Here is a 25,767-nt window from a genome sequence, read left to right on the forward strand (position 1 = left end):
GTAAGCATAATTTGATATAATTATTTTCCTACTAATAGACAATAGATGATAACACAATAGAGCACTGCCTGTGATTGTTCGCATAGATTTGTTATACATTTCAAAAGTGTGTTTTTAAATTTTTTTCATTTTTGCCTTTATTGAAACTGTTTGAAAAAGCAATCTCAAAAATCTTGACTATTATCAGCTGGTTCCATGATTAAATTTTGCTTTATAATTAATAAATTGCGATCCAACAAATAAGTGGAAAGCTTTCATTTTGCATTTAGATTTGGATTTAAAAATTATTTAAATTCCAAAATATTAATTTAATAATGGAAATAACAAAAATAATTAAGTATTACATAAAAGGAAGGGGGGAGTGGTGGCTCCAGCGGTTAAGGCGCTGGGTTACCGATCGGAAGGTCAGGGGTTCAAGCCCCGGTATCGCCAAGCTGCCACTCTTGGGCCCTTGAGCAAGGCCCTTAACCCTCTATGCTCCGGGGGACCCTTACGAGAAAAATAAACCAAGGGCCGTGACGTCGGAGCGACGTGGGGCCGCCTTCCCATGGGCTCACCACCTGCAGGAGGGACCGTAAGGGACCGGTGCTGAGAGGATTGGGCAGCAGTCGAAGGCGGGGGCCTTGACAGCCCGATCCCTGGACACGGAGAAGTGTCTGGGGAATCTGCTTAGACTGCTGCCACCACGACCCGAATTACGGATAAGCGGGAGAAGATGAAAATGAAAAAATGACCACAAAGAAAAAAAATCATATGCATTAAATAACAAGAATATTCACTTTACACTGTTTTATTAAGAAATGCCATTTAAACTGTTTTTTTTTTTTTTTAAACCTCTATACTCATATGGTGCAATAAATGTTAATTTTATGACACATTATTGTTATTGTGGCTAACATGATCTAAAAAAAAAAAAAACGCTTTCCATTAAAAAAAAAAAAAAAGTCTCTTTTTGTAATTTAATGTGTCATGAATAGTCTATATTCATACCACATGGGCCAGCAATCGCTCCCCATGTGCATAAATGAGATTTGGCCACCCATGACCTTGTTGCCCGTTGACCACTGTCCACTTCCTTCGACCACTTTTGATACTGACTACTGCAGACTGGGAACACCCCATAAGAGCTGCAGTTTTGGAGATGCTATGACCCAGCCATCTAGCCTTTACAATTTGGCTCTTGTCAAACTCAAATTCTTATGCTTGCCTATTTTTCCTGCTTTTAACTTATCAACTTTGAGCACAAAATGCTCAATTGCTGCCTAATATCTACTACACTAACCCACTAACAGGTGCCATGATGAAAAGATATCAGTGTTATTTACTTCATTGGTCATAATGTTATACAGTCATAATGTTATGGCTGGTCGGTATATAGCATAGCAATGAATGTGCCCAGGGTACTGGTGTACAACTTTTTAAATGAACAGAATGACTACCAACTACCATCTAGAATGTAAATTTCCATTAATTATAAACTATGATGACATTGCGAATTAAATTATAAGCATCTGTTTTCCCACAATGTGATGAATTGAAAGTAATTTAACATTTTCTACAAAATATACATTTTAATAAATTACTTTTTGCTTAAGGTGAATCTATTACACACGTCAGATCATTTCATGTATGTATTCATATAGTCTGTAAGCTGTGGAACAAGGTAAAGTCTTTTGCAAGGTTTGTTCTGTTAATTGTGTTAAGATTATGAGACACAGTAAAGCTACACAAAAAAACATTATTATTAAGATCCAAAGGAGCTAAGGATGATAAACGTCTGGAGTGTAGGTTTGCTTAATGTAGCCTGTGCAATATTACAGACTAAGTAAAGGGCAATAGTAAAAAAAGATTGAATGAAAAGGTTACATATAATATAATATCATAATTGTAGTCTAATTTTTTTTTGGTAAAGTTGAACATTTGTCAGTCACATCTTCATCTATTATATTCAGTGTCTAAACATTTCTAAGGTTTTTTTGTTTGTTGGTTTTTCTATTAAACGTTTGTACTATTACTGAAACTTTGCACATTTGTAAATTGTAAGTTAAGTGCTTTTTTTTTTTTGTAAGCTTAGTGCTTTTTTGTAAAGCTGGAGATGTAAAATTTGGGGCATTAGCTTGTTGGCCCCTGTCTCAAACAGAGAAAGAATCTTGCTTGTTCGAGGTCTTTAAAGTATCATAATTTATTGCCTCTGTCATCTGTAAAACTTATCAAGTGTACCTCCTGCTGAGAGTGCAGTTGCACACCACATCGCCTATAAGCTTCACTTCATGATTATAATAACATTTGAAATACCTAGTCTTAATTGTATGATTACTTATAAAATATTTTCTTAATTGTTCAAATAATTTTAAATGTATTAAGGTTTTCTTTTATGTGACAAACTGATTAAATTTGTACATTAGTGTTTATTTAAAATATGATTATTGCTTGTTGTATGCAAATGATTGTATAACACACTGCAATTTATGACTATACTATACAATGATTTATGTATATATGATAGCTATGACTAATCCATATTAGAAAATATATAAATATAAATGTAAATCTTTGGAGCCTACAAGAAATTACTATACAATACTAATATGGTCATGTAGACAAGTCATGTTGGCTTTCCACTGCCTATATATGCAGTTACATTTATTCTCTCAATACTTCCACATGCAAGCAAAAGCAGCTCAGCCCAAGCTGGACACTTCTGATAAATGGTTAACTTCTTCTACAGACTTCAAAGCGTAATCTAATCTAGTAACAATAAATCATGTTTTATTTGTCCAGCTTGAGAAACTAAAATACTATGTTGATGTGTTCTACTCATTTTGTAACATAGTCTATGACATATCCATATAACATGAGCCATGTTGACAAAATTTATATCACAGTACTAAGAAAATGTAGAATATCAATCCTTATTAAAACATGCTGAGAATTGTAAACATTATGGCTGCCACATTCTAGTTGATTCAGTTGTAATTAATTTTTTTTTTAACCTGTAAAACATGAGTATGTAATTTTCAAGCTAAAATTGTAAATTGCATCTGTTTTCCAATTTGTAGATGGATTTCTAAGGATGGCTTTTAGTTAAAAAATGCTTACTTTGGTTAGTAAACTTTCTAATAGGCATTTAACAGGGTTTACACTGAGCTATCCTGAATTAAATCTGTGGCTCTTTTAGTGTGCTCTACAGCTTGGCAATAAGTGGCCATTGTGCATTATAACTATTTGATATTACTTCTTACAATTTGAATGTTGGCCAATGATTAACTGGGCAAGGTTAATCTTCAATTAATTTTGTCCTGGAATTGCATTGGAGTTTTGTGTATACCTGTATATGCAATACATACTTTCATGTATAAATACTTTTATATTGCAATATTTTTATTTTATTGCTCTGATTGCACTTTGTGGTTATTAAATAATGTATCCATCAGATACAAGAAGTACTACTCAATATTTACTATTAATTTGCAATGTTGCACTGGATCAACACTGGTCAACATCACTGGTCAGCAACAAGAAATAATTTTTACCCTATACTTTTATAATTCAATCAAGTCTGTTTCACTCTGCACTCTATTTTATCCTCAAATCTTATGTGTTATAAACACGGAAAATATTCAAGCGTGACTATTTCAAGGATTTGAACGAATTTGACAATTTTGATAACCAGACGACTGGGTCAGAGCATCTCCAAAACTGCAGCTCTTGAACAGTAGTAAACCGGGGACAATGTCATGGGCGGCCAATTCTCTGTGATGCACATGGGGAGAGAAGGCTGGCCCGTGTAGTCCGATCCAACAGACGAGCTACTGTAGCTCAAATTGGTGAAGAAGATAATACTGTTAATGCTTGCCGGGTCAGGACTGTACTGGCAGCAAAAAGAGGATCAATAAAATATTAGGCAAGTAGTCATACAGTTATGCCTGGTCGGTGTCTCACCATTGATTAACTCAAGGTGTGTGGTTGCAGAGATATGACAAGATTTTTTTTCATTTTGATTTGTCTTCCTCAGGGTAAAATGGGATTGTGGCAACAGTAATATTCTGATTAGAAACACATTAAATGTTTCACATTCCATTCAATTGTATAATAATAACTGGTTGTTGCTGCAGATCTTCAATCTGTCTAAATATATAGGCTATAGCTATTATTTTTTTAGATAACCGTCATTCCAGCTTGAATAATACTCTAATCTGTCTTTGCATTTAAATATTTAAAGAAAGAAATATAGGTAGGGAGGTAGGTAGGTAAGTAGATAAGATAGATAGATAGATAGATAGATAGATAGATAGATAGATAGATAGATAGATAGATAGATAGATAGATAGATAGATAGATAGATAGATAGATAGATAGATAGATAGATAGATAGATAGATAGATAGATAGATAGATAATGCAAAACTACCTTAAATTTTAAACATGCAAGTAGTGACGTGTTTGGGGTTTGTTTTATATGGAAAATATTTAGCTTTTTTTTATTCTTGGGTCCTGTTTAATTTAGCCACAATATATTTTTTAACAACTAAAATATTTTACAAAAAGAATTAGACAGTGTCCTACCTGTCATTTATAAAGTGATAGTACAATAAAATTAATAAGATTAGTTTTGTGCGTATGTCGTCCCCTGCAGCCTTATTGTGTGAACTGCATGTATATTCTCTCAACCTTTTTTCCAGGAGGCGGGACTTCCGGCAATATGTCCACTGTTCCTCGTAGGAAATGTTTGCTTTTTCCCGGTATTTTCACCAATAAAAATCTTCTTCTTTCGGCTTCTCCCATAGGGGTCGCCACAGTGGATTATCCTATTCTCACCAATCAAAATCAAGAGCTGCAAACAGATCCCGCCTTACATAATGAGTACAACCAACCAACAAACTCATGTCTGCCCGTTCGCCGGCTCTTTGGTCATTTTTTATCGGCTCTTGACATGAAGCCCAGCCAATCACAAACAGAGACGGTTTCAGTCGGTCCAATGTGGGCCGAGGACGTTGTTCATAAGCTTATAAATGACAAGGTGACAGTTTTACACGGCGCCCATTGACTCTAGCTTCGAGTTTGTCTCCTGGCCTTTGTGTAATACATAGGTGAGTTGAACGGTGTTAGCTGGGTATGATCTAGTGGCTTTACATCTTTACGGTGTTTTTATTAGCACGGATATCTCCAATAGTGCATTATATTCTGCGTCTCGCATGAACGGTTAATACCTACTCCAGCAGCCATTCAGTGGAGGCTAACCGGCTAGCTGTGAAACTAAAGTCGTTGACTGTTGAATAATTATAAATCCCTCGTGTCGAATACACTAACGAGAGAGAGTTTTCAAGTTTGTGTGTATGATTGTGTCCAAATAGCTCCCGATAGCTACTCGGACACCTGTGAGAAGTCTAAAAGTCGCAGGCTCTCGGGCCTAGTGTCGAGTCCTGCCGCTTTACAGGCAATAGACAATGAGCAAGTGAGGGTAAATATGGTAAAGGACAAACCATCATCGTCCCTTATTTCCTGGAGCACTTTCCTTTTTATTTGATAATCTGAGTGGAAATCTAAATGTAAGTATTGATGACCTTCACTCGCTTCAATCGGGCGTCTTGGCGAGCCTGAATAACTGGCCATCTTGAGTTGGCGAAGAGAAAAAGAGATTGGCCGTATCTCAGTTTAATATGCAGTGTTGCTGTGATTTTTTTTCTTCTCTAGATCAGTGTTTATTGAAGCTGTGTCTGAAGCACAAGGGTTTTTTGCTCCAATTTTGTAAACGCGTGTCTATCCTTCAGAGACACTTGAGGGTTCACCAGATCCTACTTTGACATTTTCTTCTGGAGAAAAAAATAAATCATTAAATAATAGCAACACCCCAGGTTGAACAGATGGATCTTTATTGTATCTGTAGTCACTTGAATTATAATAGTTAAAAATTAGTGAAGAGTAAAAAAAAAAAAAAAAAAAAACCTTGAGCTCCTGTAAATAGAAAAAATATACATTTGCACACACACTACTTAAATGTGGTGATATTTCTTTATAGATTGCTTGTACTTTAGCAATAAAAGAACATTTCAGAGAGGGATCCTGATAGCTCCACAACCTTTTTTTCCACCAAGGACCAGGTTCACGCAATTACATTTGGGGGAAATTTTTCAATTAATGTTTTTTGCTTTTTAAATGAAATATTAAAATATTTTACTCATCCTGCGACCCTGTGATTTGGGACCACTGCGCTAGATAATATTTGTAGTAATGTTGCATCTCTTTTGAATACCCTTACTTTCTGATCGTCTGTGTAAATAACCGCTAACATGTGATAACGCTTTTAATCTCTTTTTTTGTAGCAGTGTTTCATAGTTGCCATGATTATCATATTGATCAGACTGCTTGAATAATGTACATGTATTAACCCATGTAGCTTAATTTGTCAGCTATTTGACATTTGCTCAATATTTGAAAGTGTTAACTCTGACACTTAAGCAATTTCTGCATGCAGCTATTATTTGTCCACCAGGACCCTCATTTATCTTGGGTGATCCTGTCACAAGTGAACAGCACAACACTTGGTACAGGTTTGAACAGGGTCAAAAGTGTTCTAGATGCTCATCATTAATCTGTCACGTCCTCTTAACATTGAATCGGTCCTGATGCATTCATGATGTCAAGGTTTGAAGTCTCTAATGAAAAAAATACCCAAGTAGTGTATGTCAATATTCATGTGCTAAGTCATGTTACCCCAGAGAAATAAAATTACAGGTTACCCTGCATTATATGCTTTTGTGTGTATGTATGTACATACAAAAATGAAATAAGAGCATATAGTAGTCATGAATTATTTTGGGTGCAGAGTAATTACATAAGCCAGACTTTTATGCAAGTTGTACACTAAGTGTCATGAAGTAGGTCAGTTTATTACACTAATCATTTTAATTATTATTATTATTATTTTTTTTCTTCAGTCTTCAGACATGTATGCCTGTGCCAAGTTTGTCACGCTGCCTTCTGTGGTATGTATTCATTGTCATTTTTAATACTCTCAAACTTGTCTGGTTTTTACCACATGAAAATGTGCAAGTAATTGTGTTTAAAAAAAATAAATAAATAAAAAATAAAACAAGTGGTGGGGGTGTGCGATATTAGAAACAAAAATATTTTGTGGAATTTTGCCAATTATATGATAATGCCTTATTGTAAAAATGTTTGTAAATTTCTTATTGTATGATGATAAAAATAAAATTCGATAATGAAATTCGTTGTCAATGAATGCCGTTATCGATTAGTTGGACAGAATCAGAATCAGGTTTATTGGCCAAGTGTGTTGACACACACAAGGAATTTGGTTCCAGCTGTTAGTGACTCTCAAAAGTACAGACATAAATAAAACCTATACAAGACAAAACAGACAAGACAAGACAAGAACAGACTATACAAGACAATACAGACAATGTGAGACAGTATAGACAGTGTGGGTATTAAATAGGGATACAGATCAGTAATGTACATAAAGTGTGAGAGTGCAGGGTAGTGCAAATGACAGTATTGTGTGTCAGGTATGATAGAGAGTTTACTATAAAACTTTGTACAGTAAATAGCAGCCATAGTGTGTGCAACATATACAGATAATGTGATGACTGACAGTTCTGTGCAGTACTTATAGATATGAGCAGGGAATATAATTATGGTCAGTTGTTAGTGAGGGGGATTGCTTGGGGAAAAAAACTGTTCCTCTGTCTGGCAGTTGGGTTAGCATTATGGCAAGATAAAACGTAAACAAATTAGCGTAAAGTACAGGCCAGCCGGCAGCACGAAAAAGTGTTGCGTTCCAAGTCATCCAAGGCTTGGGAGCATTTTATATTAAACGCAACAAAGAACACTGTAATCGGCAAGTTATGCAAAGCTGAACTTGTGTGGCATGGATGTACCACAGTGGTGCATGAGCACATGAAAAGAAAACTGGTGTCATGGATGAAGGCAAAACGGCATGTTAAGCAAAAACTGTATCCTTATGTGCAAATGGTACAGTTAAAGTGCTTATCCATTTATTTTAATTATTGCACAAAATTACCTATAATTAACTATATTTTAGATGCTTATCTTCACAACTGAACAAATTGTTGTTTTTTTAAACAAAAATTCAGTTATATATTTTTTTTTATTCGCAATTCATTACAGATAAAAAATACAAATGTTGATTTACACAGTGCTTCACCTTGTACACATTTGAATGCTTTTTTTTTGTGTTTCATTGATTTTTTATTTTTATTTTTTTTTTTTATAAATATAAACTCTACCCAGCATGAAAGTTGTTCAAGGAGAAATTCCCCATGCACTCCTCAACACAGACACTATAAACTTTATTAATTGTCAAAATGAATGAAATTCCAATATGTGCCATTTGCATTTTTTAAAGTACACTTTTATACGTAAATACCCAGAATTAGGGTTTTACAGTTATAATAAGCAAAACATCTAATTAAACAAATGTTAATATCTATAACCATAATCGAAAAAATAATTGTCAGATTAGTTGATTATTAAAATAATTCAGTTGTGGCTCCAACTAGCTCCCTTTTACAATGTCCTTATTATACAGATTGAGACAATATATTGAAGGACTCATTTATTATTTAAAAATGAAACATTCAAGTAAAACAACAAAAAATCACTGCTCTATTAAGTGAACTTGACAGGATTTGTGGGCTTTTCTGGTTAATGTCCTCTGTGTGTCTTCCGTTTTTTTGCTACGGCCAATGCTGATTGCTTCCGCTGAGACTGGTACACAGCACTCAGTGAATTCTTGAACACTTCATGCAGAGTTTTGTTTGATTACTGAAAATTAGTGAGATCCTGTAATTTAGTTTTGCGTATCATTAAACAATTACGATATATCGTGCACCCTTATATATAGGCTTCATTTTTGGCCTAAACGATTGCAGAAACTTTGCACGCATCAGAATATTGCTTATAAATAATGCTGTTGAGCCCATTTACAAAAAACAAATACACACGGATGAGTTCACAAGCTGTTAAAGCTGAAAGAAAGAAGCCCTTTGCTGATACCTACCCAAGTTTTCGAGGGGTTAAATTTCGTGGCAAATAATGAGGAATAATACTTTTTTTTTTTTTTTTTTTTTTTACACCTTGTGCTTTAGTAGTGAGAATAATTTGAGGCTTGTTTAGATGGAATTGCCCTATTAAATCTACTGTGATCTCTTGTGTCATTTTGCTTTTTTTTTTTTTTTTTCCTCAGCTTCGTGGAGGCTCCAGAGTATTGGCCCGACCTGTCTGTGTGTCGGTCTTCAACACACCTGAAGCCCGAACTAAGCAGGTAGTTTTCCAGATGTTTGGAGTACAAAAGCAATTCAAGCATGGTTAATAAGATACTAATGTAGCTCATTTCTTAGGAAGCACTCGTGCCTGTGAATCAGGCATCTTTCATAAACGTGAGCCGGAGCTTTCAGACCAGTGCTATTTCCAGGGACATTGATACTGCGGCCAAGTTCATTGGTGCTGGTGCTGCTACAGTGGGAGTCGCTGGTTCAGGAGCTGGAATTGGGACAGTGTTTGGTAGCCTGATTATTGGCTATGCCAGGTATGTTGTGAGATTTTGCTAGTCCTCTAGGAATAGCAACTTGTAATAGAAATTTATCTTCTTTTTTTTTTTTTTCTGTTTTAGTAACTTTGGTTTACATGTAATTGAGCAGGTCTCCTCATAACCTTACTAACCGTCTGCTTTCTTTTGCTGTATTGACAGAAATCCATCTCTGAAACAACAGCTTTTCTCCTATGCCATCTTGGGTTTTGCCCTCTCTGAGGCCATGGGGCTTTTCTGTCTGATGGTGGCGTTCCTTATCCTGTTCGCCATGTAATTTAGACCTCTGTCCTCTTGGTCTTTGCCATGACCTTCCATCCAGGGATCAGAATCTGAAGCACAGTTCACAAGGACATGCCATTCCAACAAACTACTAGAAATATCTTGTCTGTTTCTCCCCTTCTTTCCTCCATGAGGTTTTTATGTAATTTCTCACTACAGTTTAAGACTGTCTGTCTTAATAAATGGGTGGGACAACTTTTTTGTCTTTTCACTTTCTCTTTATCATAAGTTAAAGTTCCCATACGCAGATCATATCTATTCATTTATAGGGCAAATGGCATCTGTTAAACATTCGCAGTTTTAGTCAGTGTGGAAAATGCAATCAATGACCATAACCAAATAACAGCAGCTTGCTTTAAAAAAAAATGAATGCCCATATTTTAACCATGATCACTGGCTATCATTAACTAAATGGGTGGCTATGAATTATTGGTGAAATTATGGCTTTTAGATAAGTGTAATTATTCAATAAATAAAGAAAATCAGTTTTTCTGTAAGATAGAGAGATAGATATGTTTTTTTGGTTTTTGTTTTTTTTTGGGGGGGGGGTAGGTATTAAATGGCAGAAGTTAAACAAATTAAACTTGTTGGGTAATGGCATATATAGTTTGGTATGGTAATAATTTGGGGGGGGTTATTTTTATTTAAAGATCATCTGTATATTTTGTCAGACATGCCTTGAAGTCAGGACTATTTTAGTAAACCACTATAAGAACATTCCATCATAGGAGCTGTTCTTTAGTGAATGGTGCTGTTTCTCCACACATTTAGCTGTGTTAATGAGGCCTCACTGCACTGCTACTTGTTGAGGTTGTAAATATAATCAGTTTTTCTGGTAATCTGCTTAATGAAGATTAGACAAAAACTTAATTATTTGCCATGTTGCTTCAACAGATATTTGAATTGAGTTCATGAAAGACAATTCTAAAATCCATTGTCCATTATTACTCATGATCCAGTAAAAATAGGATGAGACACATAACCAATAATATCTCAAATGCTTAGGGAAGGTTGCGTTATTTTGCATGTTATATTACAGTGAATTGCGCCACATGGTCTGATTTAAGTACAGACAGAAATCCATTTACCCTCGTGTGCTGGTATCAATCAAGGAATGTGACTCGAGTCTTGGAGTGTCCCAAATACTGCTTTAGACAAACTAATCATACATTATGACTTGCTGATTGAGGACTGGATAGTCGAATGTGCCATTTGGGTCTTTTGCCGCTTTGTAGGTTTATTGTAATCGTCAATCATTCCAATTTACATTTAACAAACCAATGAAGAGTGATAAAGATCCAATTCAACTTTGTCACTGTGCAAGGTGCATGTACAGAGCCAATGAAATGCAGTTAGCATCTAACCAGAAGTGCATAAGTGGCGTATTTACAATAAATAACAGTAGATAAATAAGGTATGAGGTCCATATAAGGATGAGGGTGATTTATGTATGGAAGAGTGCAGTAGGTAATAATATATGGTATATATAGTAATATATAATACAGTGTGCAAAGATTATGCATATACAGACGTCAGAATATACTCAAATGACATCATAGTTATGTACATGTATGTATGATTACAGTATAAATATGGTTGGAATGTACAGTAGTGCAAATGTGAGTCAAGGATGGAGCGGGGAAAAAAGGTGTTTTGGATTAGCAGTGCAAAATACACAAAAAGTGAAAATGCTGTATTGAATCAGCTGTTCAGTGCAGTAACACACACAGGAAAGAAGCTATTGTTCAGTCTGTTTGTGCGGCACTGAGGCACCTGTAGCGTCTGCGTCTTAGTACTTAGTACAAGGAATCATTTACTACTGCACTGTTTAATATTACACAAAGGAACGCTTTCACAGGTATGCTAATTTTTAAACGTTATAATTAGTATAACACATCCGAAATTGTAATGTGTTTTCCAGTGCACTAGGTGGCAGTAGTGCATCTTAAGTCTGCCTACTGGAAAAATGAAGGCGAAAGGAGGCCTGGCTTTTTGGCTTTGCCAAAATGGCGCTATAGTCGACTATCGACTTAAAAATTATATCTGCTCGCAGCTTCATATTTATATACAGCATAAAATAAATACAGCAAGATGCCTTTATATATGTAATTCATATGCATTTATTAGTTACTTATATGTAATAATTGTGTTATCTACTTAATTACATAGCGAATTTGCGATTTCAAAAAGAAATTTGATATCAAATTCCTTTCAGATCCGGATATTTTGCTTGATTGTTTAACTTTCCTTTTTATTTTACTGTCCTTTTTGAAGAATTTTTACACGGAACTACTTGTTGGGGGGAAAAAAACAAACTTGAAAAAGGAACATTTTTATTTTGAATTTTGTTCCGAGGATTTATTCTGTTCCGGCATTTCTAATGCCGTCCTGCGCTTTAATTAAGTGCCCTAGATAAAGTGTGAATTATTTGCGGTGATCAAGGCTCTGTAGTACACTAGACACTGTAGAACGGTAGGTGTCGTCATAGTTAATGTGAGTTCTCCTTGCTAGAAGGAAGTAAACGACAACCGCTCCGATAAGACTAACCAGAGGCTAGCACAGTGTGACGCTGAAGCGTTTATTTGGAAAGGTGTGGTGTCTTTACCCCCAATATGTTGGTCGTGGGTTTTAAATGAATTGCTGCCCATATTAAAGTGAGTGAATTATAATTAATTATAACGAGAAGTGATCACAGACAGGGCAATGCTTGAGGTCTTAAACGAAACGAAACTCGAGATTATGTGGTAGAAATGGTTTCTTTTGGTGCCGCTGTAGAGTAGCGCCAGGTTCCTGAGTAAAGGGAAATCAGAAACTATCGGAGGAAAATACCTGACAGCTGAAGATCACAAAGCCATCGCCAGGAGAAACGATAAACGGTACCATGGCGGACGACGCTGGTAAAGAAGCCATGGCGTCCAGTCACGGGAACGGAGCTTCGTTGTTAGCGAGTTTAGGTCACTTTTTGCCGGCCTCCCCTCCTCCCGCGTTGGCTGCCGAGACCGGCCTGGCCGCGGCGTCCCCTGTTGTAGCGCACCACCTCACTACGGATATGGAAAGCCATGAGAGCGGCGTCGTGAACACGAGCGGCACGGCGCTAGCAACTGTGCCGCCATCACTTCCACCAAGCATCGGCCTGGGGCTGACCGGAGCTCCAGCGAGTCTAGCTGGAGCGGGGCTTCTGTCGCAGATTCACGCCACGTCCTGGGACCCCACACTGAGCACTGACTGGGACAACGAGAAAGCGTCGCAGCAGTGCATCCTGCGGATAAAGAGGTAGACCCACATTAGCAAGCTAACTTTTGCTAGCCAACCTGGGATGCTTGTTCTATAGTTTATGCTTGTCATTGACTAATAAATGCAACCCCATTTATTTTGTTTAAAACACAAAGCATAGCCAATAGTTGTATTAACTATTAGCATTATTTCTACAATATTTATAAAATATAAAGACTCCAAAGTTCTGGTTTTCTGATGACAGATGAGTGTAAATGTGAGATGGAGGGAATGACTTCGTCAGATTTACACGCACCACTCATTATGACCACTTGCTTTTACCTTTTAACACGGTTAAAACGGTTTTATTAAAAAGATTTCTTACAAAATAATTTGATAAATATTAAACGAACGATTTTTTTTTCTTTCTTTCTTTTTTTAACATTAACAACTGGACAGAGAGCATGAGGGTCATGTGTCCTGTTTTCTGAAAAAGCTGAACTTCCGGGCTGTCTAATGTAGAAATGGTTAAGACGTGCATTTGTATTATCCTAATTATCAATCAAATCGATATACGGTACACTTTCGTCAACTGTGCCGGTTTATCTCAATAAACCCGTTTAATACTTTATCTTAAACAGACTAGAAGTACATTTGCCAGCAGTCTAAATAAATACGTTTTTGTCATAGCTAATTGTTCGAGTCATGTAGTGAGACTGGGAGTCGATACAGAGAAGAGTCGATTCCACGTGATGAATCGATTCAGCAGGCTGGTATTGTTTTACATAGGATAGTTAAATGAATAAAAAATAAGTTAAATAAGTTAAATTAATAAAAAAAAAATTTTGCAATGTGCTTGTCAGTGGTGGGTCATGCATTTGACACCTAGGCCTTTAGTGGTGTCCTATCTGAATCAATCCACCTCTTTCTAATTATTTATTTAATACAATTTAATTAATTAATACAATTATTATGATGCCATGGCTATAGAAACCATCAGTATGCAGTATAACAGAGCATTACACACAAACTGGTATTACATGCAGTGAGAATAAATGTAATTACTAAAACAAAAAAAAGCAATTACTCAATTTAACAAGTCTGCTTTCATTGCAGCCACAGTTGCACCACCTGCATACATCAGCTTTAGCAGAAACATCAATATTTACCTCATAAAATGACAACGGGTTTTCCATGCATTTTTCCTGGGGGTTTATAATAAAGGCAAATTAAGGCTTGCTGGCCTGGACAGCCTGCCCTTGGGCTATAAAAATAAATAAAAGAAAATAATAATGTAATAAATGAGGATAAAGACATTTCCTGTACAATTTGTACAAATTCAAAAGTGAGGCAGTGGAATTTTATATTTTTTTCAAATAAGTTCAAAGATGCAGAGGCACAATATGCAATGTTGGAATCAATTTGAAATTGAGCCCCACAATTTTAAATTGCAATTAGAATATGATCCAGTTACATTTAGTTTATGTGGTGCAAAATTAGTGTTCAGATTTCACAACCCTTATGAAGATCATGGTCTTGCCATTTTGCAACCTCAGCATATCCAGTTTAGCTCTGAAAGGTTACTGTCTGTGGATTGTGTTTCTCATCGTATGCCTCCTCTTACCCTTTTTCCCTAAAGGTTTCACTGTGTTTTTTGTTTTTGTTTTATTTTGTTTCATTTAAAAAAAAATAAAAATTTGTTTTGTGAGATTTTCTGAAAAAAAAAAAAAAACTACCGGTACCTACTTTCTCTACTTGCTTAGTGTTTGGGTTGAAAGGTAAAATATGGGCAATTAGAAATGTAAATATAATTTCTACCCTAAAATATGTATATATTTGAATTTTGATCTCACAACCCAAATGTATGTAAACATGATGTTTTTCATTATTAATTGATATTACACTTTTTAAAAGTAGCAAGTGGTCTTATTGAGGCTAAAATGCAATGTAGAAAAGAAATCCACATCCATAATAGTAATTTTAATCGCATTATGAGAACTTAGGTTGGTTTTAGCATCCAACAATGGAATAAATTTTAGTGGTGTAATGAGTGAATCATCATCAATGTTAGGGATGTAAACACTACATTTGGTTAAATACACAATACTGGTTTTACACTGCATATATATATATATATATATATATATATATATATATATATATATATATATATATATATATATATAGGTCTAATATTTGAAAGGAAATGGTTTAACAACAAATACATGTAGAAATTTTAATTAAAAAAAAAGCGATGGAATTATGAAAGTTTCTGATCTGTAGAAAATATTCAGGTAACATAACGAGCTTCATAGAATCGCCTGCGACATTTTAACTGAAATGTAACTCCACAGCTAAAATGCCTGTGGTACATGACCTCTCTCTTGGGCAAAGAGCTTTCTTACCTGTTATAACATGGTTGTGTAATTGTATAACATATATGTTAGTCATTGTGACCTGGAGCTGGTGATCAGCATGCTCTCTGTATATTTGAGCGCTTCAATTTCAATTGCATAATAGTTCATGCATAATTAAGATAATTGAACATTTGCATTGGATGCACAGTGTCAGAAACATTGTTACACTCCTAATGAATATAAATGCAATATGAAAATACTAGAACCTGGGTGTATTTCTTCAGCTTTATTTGCAGCTTTGGTGAAGATTATGCACGTTGCATAAGATTTAAACTTTATCAGAGATAAGCCATTTGTGTATTGCTAAGAAAGGAATTAGGTTCCAAAAGAGAGATTCACTTGATGCTGAATTCAGGCTGAAGTACATTGAATGTGAGGCTGCAGCCAACAAATCTGTCTGCAGATTTGGCAAGATTCCTTAGACTTGTAGTAGAGTGGGCTGGGTGATGTACAGTTTTGCCAGTTGGCAATGAAGAGAACATTTTAAAGACTGCTGTGATTTTCAAATAGAAATCGTGTAAACTACTATCTTTGTAAGGAGTCACTTAAAATAAGTGGGGTGCTGTTTATCTGTTTTTTAGAAAGTTTTTTTTTTTTGCTTTTTAGTTATTGGATTATTGTCAGAATTTATGTTCTCAGTGTGCGTGTGGGTTACCTTCCACCACCCAGAAGGACTGGCTACAATATAAATTGCCCCCACATTCAATGTACTCGGGATATGCTCTGGATCCATCGTGACCCTGAGCTGGATAAAGCAGTTACTGCAGATGAGTGAATGAATGAAGGAATGAATGGTTTATCACTACTCTCATGTCACCAAAACGATGCCTGACTATTAGAATAACAGCAGTAAAGAGAATGGACTATGCTTTTTTTATTCTAGGGTAGTTCTCTTCATATTTGCTTGCCTTTATTTCACTGTTCTTTTTTTTTCTTATCACCACACAGAGACATTATGTCCATCTATAAGGAACCTCCACCTGGCATGTTTGTGGTTCCCGATCCCCATGATATGACCAAGGTGAGCCTGAAATAATCAATGATCATTAAGTAACTGAGGTTTCTTGAAATATAAATTGAATAACTGATTTTGAATGTTTCAACTATTAAATTTTTTTAACAGGGGCATCATGAATTCCCATGTTGATCTATATTAGTATATCAATATCAAGCATATGTGAAGAAAGTCATTCCTTAAGTACATTTATGGAATATGAGCTGACTGGGAATTATGAGCCCCATTAGTTTTGTTTTTTTGCACTGACTTTCTTGTCTTCTACAGATCCATGCACTAATCACAGGTCCTTTTGATACACCATATGAGGGCGGTTTTTTTCTCTTTCTGTTCCGTTGCCCCCCTGACTACCCTATTCACCCTCCACGTGTCAAACTTATCACCACTGGGCACAACACGGTGCGTTTCAACCCCAACTTTTATCGCAACGGCAAAGTTTGCCTTAGCATTCTCGGGTAAGTGTTTACTCTCTACCACATAGCACAATATTCAGGTGTGTGTATATATATAGTATAACACTCTAGTAAAGTCACCTTTTGTAATGTTAACAAGTGATTTCTTTAGTGATGTGTAACAACATAATAGGAAAAAGCTATAATTTTAACAAAAATGTAATCTAAAATGCATTTAACATTTTCAAATATATCAGGGGGGGGGGGAAGTGTTTTTTTACTAGTGCTACAAATTTTGATTAAGAAACTCCTAAATTGTTATATTGAGGGGGAAAAACATACCAAAGAACTTGTTGCACCTGTAAGGCAACAAAACCTGCTGTAAAGCATAATTTATTTTACAAACTAACATTTAATTGAGAGAGGCCTGTTTTGCCAAAATTAGGCTGTTTAAAATTTCAACATAACTTTTCTCTGCTATGCATTTTATATACAGCACATGGACTGGGCCAGCATGGAGCCCTGCTCAGAGCATCTCTTCAGTTCTCATCTCTATCCAGTCTCTGATGACTGAGAACCCTTACCACAATGAGCCAGGCTTTGAACAGGTATTTGTGTTACCCACACTGGGGTCTATATCGCCCCGACTAAATTAATCTATCGTTACTATTTCTATTATTTTTCCGCTTTCACCTTAACAAATAAAAAAATTTGTTAATAACAAGCCTAAACTTGGAGAAAGGAGAAAAACACCAAAATGTGAATTGCATCGGTACTCCAGGAGCATGTCTGAGAAACACTATTCTAATGCAGTTACCAAGTTCTGGCCTATAAAATTCAGATCTATTCTCATCTACAGAGACTCAGGTTGAATCACACTGTACAGAGCATGAGGACATAATATTGTAGAAATGTGTTTTCTTTATCTTATGTCCTCTCATATAATGTTTGTCAAAAAACTACTTTTTTGGATCATATCCTGTTATCCTTTATCTCACAATGGTCAGTTACCATTCCATGTCACATGACAGCAGGAGGAGTCTTAGCACATGTTAGAGCAATTCAATGCACACTAATACAGCTAATTTGTTTCTCCTTGGGTTTCCCAGACACGCCGTCTTTGGGATTCAAACTCACCATCTCCCAGCGAATGGGTGACTGAGTTTTGTATTCCAAGTGGGAGCCCTTTTTGGTCTGATTGATTTTGCTGATTAATGGTTTCTGGATTTTTTTAGGAGAGGCACCCAGGAGATAGCAAGAACTACAATGAGTGCATCCGCCATGAGACAATGCGTGTGGCTGTTTGCGATATGTTGGAAGGGAAGGTGCCATGTCCAGATGCCTTGGGGTTAGTAACAGTGCAAAATAATCACTCTTATCTCATCATAACCGTGTGTGTGTGTGTGTGTGTGTGTGTGTGTGTGTGTCTGTGTGTCTGTGTGTCTGTGTCTGCAGTGCATAAAGTAAAGTATTCAGACCCCCTGAATTTTAAAATTAAACAAATATCACATGTACATAACTATTTATATTGTTTACTCAATACTTTGTTGAATCACCTTTAGCTACAATTACAGCCTTGAGTCCTTTGGGGTATGACACAACAAGCTTGCAGACCTGGATGGTGGGATTTTCTGCCATTCTTGATGTCAAATTCTCTCAAGCTGTGTCAGGTTGAGTGGGGAATGTTGGTGGACATCCAATTTTAGGTTTCTCCAGAGAGGTTCAATGGTTCAAGTAAGGGGTCTGGCTGGGCCACTCCAGGACATTCATAGAGTTGTCCCTTAGTCACTCCTGTGTTGTCTTGGCAGTGTGCTTAGGGTTGTTGTCATGGTGGAAGCTGAATCTACGGCCCTGAGTGCTGTGGAACAGGTTTGTATTGGGGTACCTCTGTACTTTGCTTTATTCAGCTTACTCTCAACCCTGACCAGTTGCCAAGTCTTTGCTGCAGAAAAGCACCACCATCATGCTTCACTTTTGGGATGGTTTTGGACAAGTGATCAGCAGTATATGATTTCCTCTAGACATAACCTTTAGAATTGATGCCACAGTTTAATCTTGGATTCATTAGAGAATCATATTCCACACAGCCTGCAAGTCCTTCAGGTCCTGCTTGTGCCACACTTTTTCTATTTAAGAGGCCACTGTGCTCTCGGGAATCATCAGGGGAGCAGCGCTTTTTTTGTAGCCTTTCCCAGATCTGTACCTTGCAACAATTGTCTCTGAGCTCTGCAGGCAGTTCCTTTGACATCATGGCTTGGTTTTTGCAGAATAGAAAAGAAAATACAAATCAAATTTTTGGTGTGACCACTATTTGCAAGCAAAACTGCATGGATACTACTTTTTTTTTTTTTTGCGGTACACATGCACACATTTCTTGAAGGAACCTGGCAGGTAGGTTGTTCCAAACATCCTGAAGAACTAACCACAGAACTTGTGTGGATGTAGGCTGTGTCTAATCCCTCTGTCTCTTCATGAAATCCCAGACAGATTAGATTTTGACGAGATTAAGGCTATGGAGGCAAAAACTATTACTTCCAGGGCTAATATTCATCTCTATGCTAAGGGTAGTTCTTAATGACATTAGCTGTATGTTTGGGGTTGTTGATCTGTTGTAGAATAAATTTGGGGCCCATCGGACACCTCCTTAATAGTATCGCATGATGGATACATTGCCTGTATTTCTCACCGTTGAGGACACCATAAATTCTGACCATATCTCTACTCATTCACCCCTTAGGGAACAATTTGCCTCCTGCTACAGCCAAGTTTTTTCAGTTTTTCATTTTCATTTTTTTGCATACCAGTTCCTATGCATGATAGTTTCACTTAGCCTTTTTTCTATTTTGGAGGAATGGCTTTTTATATATATATATATAGCTTAAGGACTACTTCTGGCCAAACTTCTCCAGACAGTAAATAGGTATACCTGGGTCTCACTCTGTTTTCCACCAGTTCTTTGCTGATGACACAGCTAGACATCTTCTGATGTCAAAGGGAAGTAAGCACGTGCCTTTCGTCTGCTGTTTTAAGCCCCCTTGGTTGACCACTGCCTGTTTCTTTAAACTTAAAAAAAAAAAAAATTGCTTGAAAACCCCAGTCAGCTTTAAAATCTTTGCCTAGGAGAGATCTTGCTGATGTAGTGTAGGTACCTTGGGTCTTGTTGCTGTGCTCAGTCTTCTCCTGATTTAATGACATGTGACATGAAACATTCTTCTACACCCTCACCTTAGTAGCAGAGTTTGATTGTTTCACACCTGGTTTTTAGACTCCTACACAGCTGTTTCTGTTTGTTAATAACTGTTTCAACCGACATATGGAACATGTATTTAATATCAGAACATGTGACTGACAATTGCTTATTCTTAGCCAGATGTATCCTATTGAATTAAATATTTAAACAATAACTATCTATGAACATTTACTGTTGTTTTTAGCCTTCAGTTTAATCTATTAAACCTGCTTTTATTAGAAATTGTAACGATTTAGACCTTAGGGTTCATTCTGAGATACTTTCTCTACATCTTTGTAGTTAACCAACTTTGTGTAGCTTTTCTGCAGCTTAAACCAGTTGTATTTCTACATGCAGAACTGCTGCTTAGTGGATGTTTTTTCTTTATTGCACCATTTTGTGTGAACTGTAGACACTGTGCATAAAAATACCAAAAGATCAGTTGTAGGAATTCTCAAATAAGCCACTCTCACACCAACAATCATGCTATAGTTAAAATCATTAAGATTTTGGAACAGGTTACAAAACACTGGAACAGGTGGTCTTTGTAGGTATTAACAGTTAATATACTTTGCTTGCATCAAGCTAGCAAGATAATGTCATTGCAGAACTGTAAACATTTTCTTCTGCAAAGCTATTATAGCAGTTTCATTCAGTAATTGTTTGGGATAAGGTTTGCTGACTGACTTGATTGGCGAGTCAAACAAGGCACTGAAAACAACTAATGTAAATATCACAAAACTAAGCTGAAATTCAGATCTCTCGTTTCAAATTTTTTCCTTTGAAATCAAATAAAGAATTGGCTTTGCTATTCACTACTTAAACATACACACTCTTCATGCTCTTCTGGCTGAATAGAGAATCCCTACAGCCATATTTCAAATTTTAGTGAAAGCCTTCTCAGAATAACAGGAAATGTTGAGTTGAGCAAAGGGTAACAAATTCTGGAACAGGGTGTTCATAAAGTGTTATTGGTCAGGTGTCCATTAAATTCTGGCAATATCGTCGAAGGTATTTAAATAATTGTTTCGCATATACCAATTTATTTTGTATATAACTTTTGCAATAAGTACATTGCTGTAAGTAAAACTGCTCATCGAGGAATTAGACCTGATCAGCTGTGAGCAACTCGTATACTGATACGTTCATTTATGTTGCTGTCCGTAAGCATATTAAGAGAAACTGTTATAATGCAAACGCATGTTTAGAATACCAATATCTGTCTTTTTGTTGGCTAGACAAGTGACGTTTTATTTAAAAAATTCAACTTATTCTCTTTTCTATTCTTCAGGGCGGTGATGGAAAAGTCTTTCTTGGAGTACTATGACTTCTATGAAAGTGTGTGCAAAGAACGTCTTCACCTACAAGGGCAGAATATGCAGGTATCAGTATTTAAGTGAATGCAATAACTGCTGAAAAGCAGACAATTTAATAACCAATTTTGGTTAAATAATAGCTAAATAAATAATCTTCCAGCATCATTGTTGGCCCTATAGTTGGAGGCATCTTGCATTAATGTCATTTTATATTAAATAATTAATCATTTCCTTGATGTGCAGCATTATCTTCATTGTGCAGCCATTCTCATGTCTATTGCTACTTGTATTAGTTCAGCTATGCTTTGCCCTTAGATTTAAGTTAGAAATAATGGGGAAGCCCCATCACACCAAACAGTCATTTATTATTTTAATGTCATCATGCAACATTCATTTAATTCCTTCTCTCCTACACAGATTTTCCATCATTAAAAACAGTTTATTCATTGCATACTTTGTAGTTATATTTTAAATTGTGGAAATTCTATTGCACACAATAAAAACTTACATTATACTAAAATTACAACCCATTCAAAAATTTATTTCCTCTGTAGCCACTCACTTTTATATCAGACAGAAAGCAACTAGTCATGTTACAGTTAAATATCTCCTATAACTATTTCCTCCTAGAATTGTTTCATAGAGCTTTGTTTTATACCTCACCATAGCAACTATTACATTTCATTAAAATAGTTTTATTTTCGGATTACGTGAAACAGCTACGAAACAAGTTACATTGTAAGTTGTTGCACTAGAGTATTTAACATTTTGACATGTTAAAAACTTGAACAAAAATCATTTCAAATCTTTTTTGAGTCTGCACCATTATATTTTACAATCTATAAGAAAATAGAGCTATGATGAGATAAAAAAAAAATAAAAATTTTTTTCTTTTGACCCAACAATTTTAAAAAGTCAGTCAATAAAAAATGGAGTGATCTCTTGAAGGCAGTTTGTGACTCTGTGAGACTTAAACTCGGACAAAATTGATTGATCAATCTATCAATCAATAGAAAAATATTAAAATTCACCTATTACAGCAGCACAAGAGTTAGATTTATACTGAATATATTTTTTGTATAATTAGAAATTAGGCAAAACGAAAGTGTGTGAGAGAGAGAATGTATATGAGATACAATGTAAGTTTGTGATTTTTAGTGCAGTGGTGTGGTAGATGTTGCTGATACAACAGACTTGAGCTGAGTTAAAAGTGGATGTGCATGGTGACATTAGCAAAATGTAAAAAACGAAAAATTTATGAAAAAGTGAAACTGCAATTGAATATGAATAATTGATTCATAGTTCAGTATTTCAAAATGTTGGCAAATATTAAAACACAAATCAAAAGTTGGCATTTATAAAGGCTATAGTGGCTAAATGTTATTATATCACATTCAGAAAGGCAGATAGCAAACAAGACATTTTATCTTGGTTAAACACTGTCTGGGCATACACTTTAATCATTTCTTATTTGCGGCCATTAAAGCAACATCAGCGATGTTTCCTTTTGTCTTAAAGGAATACACTTTTTAATTTTTTTTTCTTGCTTTGCTTTTCCCAGGATCCTTTTGGTGAGAAGAGAGGCCGTTTTGACTACCAGGGTCTGTTGGCACGTCTCAGTGCCACACAGAGGCGTTTGCGGGAAAAAAGCCCTCCTGAGGACAATGATGGGGACTCCGATTCGGACACCAGCTCATCTGGGACAGACCCAGACAGCCAAGGCAGCTCCCAACCATAGAGTACTCCCTATAGGCAAAGTGAAAGTATGAGAAAGCAGTTGTCTTTCCTGCACCCCTGGACGCTTTTTAACAAGCAAACCGCACAGAGCATTGAGAGAAGTTGTGGAGTCTGCAGATTAACACAGGATTAGTCTATCTCCTGTTTTTCTTTTGATTGGTTTGTTTGTCCTCTCTTTCTCTCCTAGCCAGTGGTTGCCTCTTTGCTGAGGAAGAAATGTGATGTCAATTGTGGGAAGGGGGTCTGAAGACGAATGCAAGTGTGTGTGATTCGATACGTGTCATCAGTTTGGCTCTCAGAAATGCACAGACACACACAAATACAGTCTGCTTATTGGAGAACATAATTACACATACAACACCCCCCCCCCCCCCCCCCATCATCTAGAGGTTATCCACACACTCCAGTCTCCTTGACTTTAATTTCTGTTCATTAATGTGTTCATGGTAAGCTAAGCATTTATTCATCGAATCATTAAAAAAAATATTTTCAACATTATGAATGGAGTCATAATTTTGACATGAATTCATAATGAAATGCTTTACTTGTTCTAAGAAAAAGAAAAGCTGATGCAACTATAAAAAAAATTGTAAATACTTAAATATTGTGCATAGAAAATCTTTATTTTACTGTTGTGTTATTAAAAGCTATTCAAAACACCTTGGTATGTTGGTATATTTTGGTCAGTAAAACAGATTAGCTATTGAATTGGATTATGTCTTCAGTGGGGAGAGTTGTCATTTTTGTATTTTGTTTGTACAGTCAAAGACGCTTATTCATGTTGTTTAGCCTTATTAAACATGTTGGTTTGAATAAGAGCACATGGGCTCTTCTTCCTTTTGTTAAAAAAATAAATAAATCATGTTTCTGAGGGGGGTGGTTTTTGTCATGCACTGCACAACATTTACTGCACTTCTCAAAGGTTCCTCTAATGCAGGGGTGTCCAATCTTTTCCACAAAGTTCCAGTGTGGAAGCAGGTTTTTCATTCCAATCAATCAAAGGCCACACCTGATAGTCATTGAAAAAAAATTATTAGAACTTAAAAGGTAGAATTTGGTGTGGACTTGCTTAGCTGGAATAAAAACCTGCACCAACACAGGTCCTTTTTTGGAAAAGATTGGACAACCCTGTTCTAAAGGATAATCATGACACTACTTGCCTCCAGTTATTACAGAAATCTAAAGATCTTTGTGCTTAACAATGTAATTTTGTATTTAAACCAACGACCATCCATCAGCTTGAAGCTTCTGTTTTTAAAAATGGGTTTTGATCATATGGATTTTATTAAGCGTGAAGAAAGTCGGCAAAGAAAATGTTTAATATTACATTTGCCCAGCAGATGGTGCTATTGTACAACAAATCTTAGAATGTTTGGATGTTGACTGGTCATTTTATTAAGGACACCCTATTAATACTTTATAAATCCTATCGAATCTCAATTCTTTCTTCAATGGAGTCCACCTGCATGGTTTTTTTAATGTTCAATTGATAGCCAGGTTGACATAAATGATATTAAGGGGGCTCCAGTGTGTACCAGGAAAACATTAAATAAACCATTATATCTCTCCTATTAGAATAGTTGACAATAGGTGGCTTAAGTCTTTACATTCATGGATTGACGTGATTTTAAAGTGTGCATGTCACAACAGAAATCAACATTCATCAGACCAGGTGATGTATAGTACAGTTTGGGAGAGCATGTGTCCACTTTAAAACCTCCGATTCCTGTTCCTGGCAGACAGCAACGTTTTGTCCATCCAACTCTACTTTGATGTGTTGTATTTCTCTGATCACTACAGTTGTAAATAGAGGTTGAGTTATTATAGACGACTTCTCAGCTCAAATTAATCAAACAGACCATTTTCATTTGTTCCTTCTTAACAACAAGGTGTTTGTAGAACTGTTCTTCACTGGATGTGTATTTCTTTTTTACTTTTTTTTTTTTTTTTTTTTTTGCACACATTATAGAATACATACATGGAAACCGAAATAATGTTCAGATTTAGATATAAGAAAAGACAAGGCCAATTACAAGTGAATGTGATGAAGGTATGTAATTATGGTGTTTATGCTCCATTTAAGCCTTCATTGTGTCATTTAACGATTAGAGTCTCAATATCTGAACTTGCTCTAATATTAGTGACAACTGATAACAATCAAAGTTGTAAAGATAATTTAGAACTAATTGAACATGACTGTAGGGTTCCCCCTCTGTTAATGTGTTTTTTTACTTAATACTCTGCATTTATAACCCTAAAATACCAGTATATTCAGTTAGCAATTATTTCAACCAATTTCATAAGATCTAATAGTATTGTTAAATTAGATTCGCTAACAGAAGTTTCATAAATAAGTTTTTTTATATTCATGACAAATAAATATAACCAAACACATAAATGGTTGCTCTTTTCAAACAAAGAGCTTACAAACAAACGCACAACATTGGAAAGTATGCCCAACAATAAAGTCATAAATAAGTGTAACTAAACATATACAATCAAATAAGTAATAGCAACTCTGTCTTTATCAAATCAGTTAAAACAAAAGGACAAAAGTCGATCTTAGGTCATGTTTAGGGATTTTTACTTTTTCTAA

General features: G+C 35.7%; 2 protein-coding genes across 2 annotated transcripts; both read left to right on the forward strand.

Annotated features, from left to right (window-relative positions):
* Positions 1-4,932: 4,932 nt before the first annotated feature.
* Positions 4,933-10,047, forward strand: atp5mc1 (ATP synthase membrane subunit c locus 1). Its single transcript, XM_083565619.1, has 5 exons — positions 4,933-5,089; positions 6,938-6,985; positions 9,229-9,306; positions 9,383-9,570; positions 9,733-10,047. The coding sequence occupies exons 2-5, from the start codon at positions 6,947-6,949 to the stop codon at positions 9,845-9,847; spliced, it is 420 nt and encodes a 139-aa protein (XP_083421745.1). The 5' UTR covers positions 4,933-5,089; positions 6,938-6,946; the 3' UTR covers positions 9,848-10,047.
* A 1,550-nt stretch (positions 10,048-11,597) lies between these two features.
* Positions 11,598-24,040, forward strand: ube2z (ubiquitin-conjugating enzyme E2Z). The gene is made up of 7 exons (XM_083565618.1): positions 11,598-13,125; positions 16,431-16,503; positions 16,765-16,952; positions 17,386-17,497; positions 18,125-18,237; positions 21,410-21,500; positions 22,996-24,040. Exons 1-7 carry the CDS (start codon positions 12,734-12,736, stop codon positions 23,170-23,172), a joined length of 1,146 nt encoding a protein of 381 aa, XP_083421744.1. The 5' UTR covers positions 11,598-12,733; the 3' UTR covers positions 23,173-24,040.
* The last annotated feature ends 1,727 nt before the right edge of the window (positions 24,041-25,767 follow it).

Source organism: Silurus aristotelis, assembly GCF_946808225.1.
Source record: "Silurus aristotelis genome assembly, chromosome: 17".
Taxonomy (NCBI): Eukaryota; Metazoa; Chordata; class Actinopteri; order Siluriformes; family Siluridae; genus Silurus; species Silurus aristotelis.

What these genes read in the sequence shown, in the direction of transcription:
- atp5mc1 (XM_083565619.1), top strand. Translation starts at nt 6,947, where the DNA reads ATGTATGCCTGTGCCAAGTTTGTCACGCTGCCTTCTGTG. An exon ending in TTGTCACGCTGCCTTCTGTG is followed by an intron (nt 6,986 to 9,228) that starts GTATGTATTCAT and finishes TTTTTTCCTCAG; the next exon opens with CTTCGTGGAGGCTCCAGAGT. An exon ending in CTGATTATTGGCTATGCCAG is followed by an intron (nt 9,571 to 9,732) that starts GTATGTTGTGAG and finishes CTGTATTGACAG; the next exon opens with AAATCCATCTCTGAAACAAC.
- ube2z (XM_083565618.1), top strand. Translation starts at nt 12,734, where the DNA reads ATGGCGGACGACGCTGGTAAAGAAGCCATGGCGTCCAGTCACGGGAAC. An exon ending in TGCATCCTGCGGATAAAGAG is followed by an intron (nt 13,126 to 16,430) that starts GTAGACCCACAT and finishes ATCACCACACAG; the next exon opens with AGACATTATGTCCATCTATA. An exon ending in ATGAGCCAGGCTTTGAACAG is followed by an intron (nt 17,498 to 18,124) that starts GTATTTGTGTTA and finishes GGATTTTTTTAG; the next exon opens with GAGAGGCACCCAGGAGATAG.